Source organism: Balearica regulorum, chromosome 7, assembly GCF_011004875.1.
Source record: "Balearica regulorum gibbericeps isolate bBalReg1 chromosome 7, bBalReg1.pri, whole genome shotgun sequence".
NCBI lineage: Eukaryota > Metazoa > Chordata > Aves > Gruiformes > Gruidae > Balearica > Balearica regulorum.
The window spans coordinates 23,421,780-23,429,227 of NC_046190.1; the positions used below are offsets into that span (position 1 = coordinate 23,421,780).

The 7,448-nt window shown below is 43.5% G+C and overlaps 1 protein-coding gene across 1 annotated transcript; it reads left to right on the plus strand.

The window, feature by feature from the left end:
- Positions 1 to 1,126: 1,126 nt before the first annotated feature.
- On the plus strand, positions 1,127 to 4,249 carry CHCHD1 (coiled-coil-helix-coiled-coil-helix domain containing 1). The gene is made up of 3 exons (XM_075758570.1): positions 1,127 to 1,310; positions 1,939 to 2,057; positions 3,462 to 4,249. The coding sequence occupies exons 1-3, from the start codon at positions 1,169 to 1,171 to the stop codon at positions 3,573 to 3,575; spliced, it is 375 nt and encodes a 124-aa protein (XP_075614685.1). The 5' UTR covers positions 1,127 to 1,168; the 3' UTR covers positions 3,576 to 4,249.
- Positions 4,250 to 7,448: the final 3,199 nt, after the last annotated feature.

Genomic DNA, 7,448 nt, shown 5'->3' on the forward strand with positions numbered 1-7,448 from the left:
GGTGAAGTTTAGCTCAAGGTAACAAGATTTCCAACATGGTATTAAGTTCCTTGACTAGGCAGAGGCAAAGGGAGTGCTCTGGGTTTTAAGTCTGGGGTTTATGTCTATAGCTAGGAGGTTGAATATATTTTCCTCCAAAGCAACGTGCTATGCAAAAAAAAAAATGTTCCCAGCATCTTTGGTTTGGCCTTCTGTATATGGTTAGAGAACTCCAAACATATACAGCCCTTCCTCTGGAAGAAAAATGATTCTTCCTGCGTCCTCCAGTGGACACGGGAAATTGTTGGTGCCTGAAGGAGCCCTCAGATGGTGGTAAGATGGCTTCTTCAGTACTACTATATGACAGTATTTTAGTCCCCACTCCAATGTCTAATTCCTCAGTTCCCTGTATCTACCTTGTCCCTCATGCTGTGCAGAAATCTGTTTGTACCGCAGCCCTTGGAACGTTACTGTGCCCTCTGTGTTACCTGCCTTTTCAGCTGGGGACGTAAATCTGGAGCCCTTAAACCCTGCACAGGCAAAGAAACTTCTGGGAACAACGGGATTCTCCACCACCGCACATGGGGCTGTGAGAACACCACCACTGTTTCAGAAGAAGCAGTTTTGGTATCTTCCTGGAAGATACAGTAGGAACATCAGTAAACCATGTGGGGGAGATCCAGCTGTTAGTATGTAATGGAGAGAGACGAAGGGCTGCGGGCGAAGTGATGCTGAGCTTCACGCACCAAGGAAAGTTTCCATGCACTTGCAAAAGAATTTCTTAAGTTCCATTTGAATTCTTTGAAACAATCATGGCTTTTTCTGCTCTGGTTGAAGTGTGTGTGCTCTTTGATTGGTTAGGTTTGCTGCAGAAAACGTTTTGGGATGCAAATTGTTGCAGTGGTGATTGGGTGGCTCCCCGTAACACAGAAACTCTGAGTTTTCTGTTCCATTTTCACGGCCTTTGGCTGGAGAACGGGATGGGGGAGGAAAGCCGAGGTTACTCCACCAGCGGACTGATGTGCCGTTTAACGGGACGACGGGCTCCGGAGGGCTGTGGTCAGCCTGCCCGTGCCCCTGCACGGCCGCCGGCAGCAGCGGCCCCGTCCCGTACAGCGGCGGCACCGGGCCGCGCAGGCGCCCGCCGGGTGGGCGGGTCCCGCTCGCCGCGCGGCCTGTCGCAAAGAGCATGGCGGCGCCCGTGTACCCGGCCTGGGTCAGCCGCTGGGTCTCCGGGCAGTGGCGGCAGAAGAAGCGGCCCCCCGTTTTCCGCCCGACCCGGCCGCTGGTGCTGGCCAACAAGGTAGCGAACCGCAGGGAGCCGGCGGGAGGTGAGTTGCCGGCGCCAGGCCGTTAAACGCCACCCCCCACCCCTCCCCTTCTCCCCGGGGAGACGCGTCCGGGCCCCCGCCCCTGGGGGGGGGGCCCTGCCCTGCCCTGCCCTGCCGCCGGTGGGCTCTGCGGCCTTGTCCCCGGGAGCTGTCCCATCGCTCTACTGCCGCCGTGCCCGGGGAAGGGTCATGCTGGTGTCAGGCTGGGCCGAGTTCGCGCTGGAAACGCCTGTGCTCTGCAGGGCACAGAGGGGAAGGGGGCCTGGTTCGTGCCATAGAACTCACACGCGGGTTCTCTTGAGAAGAATATTTTCTCATACAACAACCCTAAATTTGCATCTCGTGATATTCTGTATGTGAATCGCATATGTAAAACACTTTGTTACATCTCAGTATAGCGTTTACCTTAGTAATTCAATCAGATGTTAGACGGCTGCAGTGGTGCTAATCTTTGGGCTAGCGGCATCTTCTCCACCCAAAATAAAGATGAAGTCTTTACTTCTGTGTTGTTTTTTCTCACCTGCCTCTACCCTATCTTAAACTTCTCTCCGGAGATTTATGTACTGTGGAGGCTGTTAGCATGAAATCCCAAACACCGGAGATTTTTGGTTGTGTCTTTCCCTTCTAGAGGCGACATGCATTACGGAGATGTCAGTAATGATGGCCTGCTGGAAACAGAATGACTTCAACGATACAGCTTGCGCCGAGGAGATCCGGATGTTCTATGACTGCGTGGCAAAGGCAGAAGTAATTAAGGCCTCTCTTGTGTTCTTAAAAGGCTAGTAGTAGGGAAGGAGGAAGCCCCCAATCATTTCTTGTGTGCCAACAGTAATAATGTTCTCTGAACAATTTGATTGGTGTTGTAACCCATTTGAACTGTAGGAGAGATGCAGGATGATGTAGATGAAACATACAGTCCTTCCTTTTTGAATGCAGAAGCTAAATTAAAATTAAATTAGAATTAAAATAAAAGACTGTAAGGGACTGGATTTTTGATATGTTATAACTAAGGACGAAACGATAGTCACATCCAGTCCTTTTTGTGTTGTCAAATTGTTGAAGTAGAGCTCAGTTGCTGTGCATTGACCCTAACCTAGGCCATTGCTTTTGATTTCTTCCAGTGTTAAATCTCTGAAGTCTCAGCACTAATGAAACAATAACAGTCACTTCTCCATATTACATGATAGTTCTGAATGAGAGTACAATTTGGAGCTGTTATGTAGAACAGTCATTTCTATGGTGTGATATGCGAATTATATTGTAATTGGGGAGATTAACAGTGTAGGCAAGTTTCCACAACTGCTGTGATAAATAAACTTAAGAAATAGTTGACTCGGGTGCCACTCCAATACCCACATTATCTAGGCAGTGGGGGAGAGTAGTAAATTAGGATTCCCAAATTCCAGTCTGTCATAAATCAGTAGATAGTTCTATGCTTGCAGGGGTGAGGGTGGAGACAAGGTGGTAGAGAAATAACAGGTGGTTTCAGTAATCCTCATAACAAGCAGAATTTTTAGGATACATGAGGTAGTTACAGCCATTCTTGATTCTCTGAAAATTAGTTCTTTTAGGCTGTTTCTGACTTTGAAGGCTAGGCATTTTCTTGAAAAGTAAATTGTTTGGAAATTAGAGGTTTCCAGCTATATGATAAATTTGAAATCAAGTCAGTTTCAAAAGCAGACTAAATGTAAGTATATGTACTAAACTTGTCCTTAAACTGATTTCAAGTTTCCTTTTTTTTTTTTTAGTAACAGTGCCATCATTTAATAAATTCATTATTGCTGTTTGACAGCATAAATGAAATATTGTTCACAATTTATTTGGTAGATTACAAAGAATCAAAGTGAGTAACAGAAAGTAAAAAGAAAAAAATCTATGTTGTTACTGTAAGTTTATAATATTGTTAACTAAGAATATGGAAGAATATAATCTTCGCAAGCTATCAGTCAGTCATTAATTGCATCATTTAAAAGTCATCAGCTTTTGAAAGCCTTGTGGTTATTGAGCCAAGTGCTATTGTACATGTTCCTTAAAGAAATTGCATTCTTCTGAAAGAAACATCCCAGTTTAGTTAGTTGTAGTCTTTGGGGGTGAGCATCAACTCTGCAAATAATCAGAGGTAATGTTTTCAGGTTTCTTCTTCTCTTTCAGAAGGAGCGCAAGGATCAAAATGAGGAGGACACCCTGTCACCCAGGGGAAACTTATCTTCAAGTAAAGTGAACAAGCTCCTGAGGAGGTTTCCTCAGATCACACGTTACGTGTAATGTGCTTTACTACAGGGACTGTGGACAAGCAATTAAAGTTGGAGTCTTTGGCAAAAAAGCAAAGAGTAGACTTGAGTGAGCGTTTAATGTCAAGTGGTATCTGTCAGCACCGCTGTATGGATCTGCCTGCACCTTTGGTTCCAGAGCAAAAAACACCCACCTTGACCATCAGCTGACTTTCTTCATGAGATTCTTGGATCTTGCAGTCTTAGGATTTATGCGGCATGTTGTTCGGCTAGCCACAGTGTGGAGTCAGGTCCTCACTGTGAAATAAAATCTTCTAGGAATGCATGTAAACGCCTTTCCTAACAGTTAGGGGGGGACCTTTCCTCACATACAAGCTTCCTGCCTAACTTCTGAGCTGCTATCAAAAAGTGCTCAGGCCCAGACATTGAGCCAAATTAAAATTGATAGTAGTCTCATGACTGGTACTCCTACATGTATGTATACACAATTTGGTTCCTCTTGAAATGTTTTCAATTCCTGCTGCTGTACAAGAAGGCTGTAGAATGAGGAAGGAATCTCCAGCAAAGTACCTTGTTAAGACACAATACATTAGTATGGGTCAAATCCAACTTTAATGTAGAAGCTTGTGATTTGCAGGTGGGACAGGTATGGTGCCATGTCAGATCCATCATGTTGTCTGTAGTACAATAAAATAATGCAAGACTGTTGTTTGGCTTGAGTGACTCATAATCTACAACAAAATGTTCCATTGTTTTGGTAAAAAAACTAAATGGGGGAGAGAAAGTTCAAACATGGACTAATACTGAAATAATGTAATTACTAGTTTTGGTTTGTTATTTTTCACTAGAGTAGCACAAATTTGCAGGCAGGTCCCTGTTGTTTTCGGACCAGTACCTAACTGTTAAGAAAAATGCAGTGTGTCAGAGAACTAATAATATAACCATTTATGTCACTAATTCTTTGGGGTGTAAAGAAAAAGCAAAGAGTAAGAGGGGCATTGGGCAGACAGAGATTGTGTGATTACTCAGGTGTGACTGTAGAGTTTGCATGGAGCTGGAGCTGACTTCTCTGGAGCCTCAGGCTAATACGTGTTCATCACACAAATATTGTTCAAGTATATGCTTTCAAGTTATTGAAGCAATTTTTCATTTAACTGTTACTTACAGTGGCATAAATAGGTCTTTCAGAGGACTTGGGGTCTGTAAGAACGTGATGTCCACATCTAAGCAGAGCAAAACACTTTGGTGACGTTTTGCATTTTCAGTCCAAAAGATGCTCTCTCAGAAGGAGAGCTACTTGCTAATTCTTTGTTTCTGGAGGAGGCAAGTTAAGTTGGGAGTGAGGAACCGATGAATTCTAAATGCTCTTCTATAAATGGTATTTTTTCTTTGTATTAAAATTTACAATACAAGTATAGTTTTGCACCTCTTAAGCTGGCAGCCGTGCTAAATGTACCAAATTCTAGTGTCTGAAGAACTGTCTCATTATATAAGAGACTGTAACAGAAACTAATACCTTTCTGGTTTTACTTTTAAAATTTTGTGCAGCTCCCACTAATCTGGACAGCTATTTTTGGATTTTACTGCTTCACAGTGAGTTTCACAAGTTCAGTTGTTTGGGGTTTTTTCTGACCTTTTACATGTCTACTGTAAGCTTAAAATTACTGTGCTAAGGTTTTCCAGTGCTTAAAGGAATGCAGTTATTTGGAGGAAGAAGGAAGGAAAGAGAATGCTTTTCAGATGCACCCAGGTTTTACAGTGCTTTTTAAAAAAGTATTCTAGCAGTTCTTTTGGCTCTGGATCCCATGCTGTAACCAAAAATCTTCCAGCTACTGATTGTCCTTGGCAATTTGAGCTGCTGCCATTTCCCCGAATCTCACCGTTAAGCTTTTATCAGGCGTATAAATGTGTTCTGTGACATGCTCATATTGGGGGTCATTCCATTAATAGTTCTTGTGCATAACTGCAGTGAATGACACTGTCCTCTCTGAGTTCAGGGCTTGTACCACCCCATGATGCTGTTGCTGGGGAATAAGAAAACTGGGTTCTGGTGCTGAGCCCACTGGTTAAGAGCATTGCTGCAGAGACCTGTATGTGATTGCGTGGTGGGGAAAGAATTAAACAAAAGCTGACTAGCTGTTCTACCCTCCTAAGTCGGATTTACAGGATTTAAGCAAATCTGCTGGAATTCCTTGATCTTACTCCTGTTCCTTACAGCTTGAGTATTATACCAGCTCTGGGTATGATTGCTATTAGCTACCTCTCTTTTTAGGCTCTCACTGAAGATCTCTTACGGGGAAGCATTGATATTCCAACTGGTTTTGATGAATAGCATAGTCCTGCCAGCTCAGGAGAAACAGGTTGAATTCCAGAGGGCCAAGAGCATTTTAGAAGATGATACTTCTTATTCAGAATAATCTGGAAAAATCAAGACAAAGACTCTGTAGGGAATCGTGGACTTACAGAACTGTGCTTACATCAGGGTGAGATGGTGATTTGTGTTAAATGGGGACTTCGGTATTTACAGCTACTTCAAACTTGCCCACACACGAAAGTTCAAGATCTGTTTATCTTTAGATATGTTACCTATCTAAACTGCCATAGTCATATCGGCATTTCCTTCTTGGTCTTCCTCTCGGCTTTGGAGAGGGGCATGTAGCCATGAGAAACTTTTGAGAATCTGAGATCCACCCCTCTCAAAAAATGTCATTATATGTGCCAGAAAACCAGGGGGAGTCTTGGCAAGAAGGAGATTGTTCCAAAAGAGGACCCATCACAGAGGAGACAACTGCAAAACCCACTGTATCTTTGCACAGTTTGTCATTCCTCCAGAAACTGAATACCAGACTTGGACTTGTTGGTTTTGGTGCACTGCTTTGTGTTTCCTTTAAAATCCCTTTATCTAGGAAATCACTTCAGAGGGAAGCAACTTACAAGCTACCGTGAGAGAAATCCAGTACGGGCTTATAGAGGTTTTAAACCCTATTAGTACATGTGAGAGGTTGAATGCTGCTGTTTCTTTCCAGGTCTAAAGGGATGAATAGGTGAGCATCTTATGGGAGTCCTGAAGGGGCATCGACAACCTCTCTACTCCTGACTAAGGAGCAGATTTCTCTGAATGCTGGGAGAGTTTTTGTTCCTGCCTCCACTATATCCTTTCCTGGTGTTTCCACTGGAGCAAGTGGTTCTAAACTCCAACACATTCCCATCTTTTAATTTTGTTTTGCTCCTTCTTGCCAACGCTGCCTCAGAGTTGCAGTGTGCTGCAGCATCTAAGCTATTTCCATCCTCTCTTGCCATGATCATCTGCCTCCCTCACTATGAGGATACAGGAGATTTGCTCCTAATTAACTGAGCGTAATCCTTGGCCAAATCCGCTGTGTCCAGAATGCACTGTGGTAAAAATCCACTCCAGAAAGGGCTCCCTCCTACCACTCGGTGACTCCTGTAAAAGATCCAGCATGTAGTGGAATTGCCTTGCGTTTGATGAGTGACTTGAGGATGAGGCAACACGAAACTGTCATATGAAGTGAGTAATGGGCAATAAGTGAGGGAAGAAAAAAGGCTTTTTGTCAAGCCAATGGATTTTTATCAGCCCGTTCATTGTTTTTATGCTGAAGGTGTCTTTGGAAATGCTGCTCAGCAGACTTGGCCAGAAGTGAGCTCATTTCTTAAGGTGACCTTCATGTTTCATGCTGCAGAACACCAGGACTTAATCCCTCTAAAATCAGAATATAAATATAAGAAATGCCCATCAGACTGAGCTGAGGAGCAGCACAGGGAGAGTGTAAAAAAATTTCCAAGTTGAACAGCTTCAAATTGACCAATTCCTTTCTTAGATTTAATAATGTTTTAAACTTTTATTGTAGCCTCTAACCCTAATTTATAGGAAGGAGCAGTAAGCTGA

What these genes read in the sequence shown, in the direction of transcription:
- CHCHD1 (XM_075758570.1), top strand. Translation starts at nt 1,169, where the DNA reads ATGGCGGCGCCCGTGTACCCGGCCTGGGTCAGCCGCTGGGTCTCCGGG. An exon ending in CCGCAGGGAGCCGGCGGGAG is followed by an intron (nt 1,311 to 1,938) that starts GTGAGTTGCCGG and finishes TTTCCCTTCTAG; the next exon opens with AGGCGACATGCATTACGGAG. An exon ending in ACTGCGTGGCAAAGGCAGAA is followed by an intron (nt 2,058 to 3,461) that starts GTAATTAAGGCC and finishes CTTCTCTTTCAG; the next exon opens with AAGGAGCGCAAGGATCAAAA.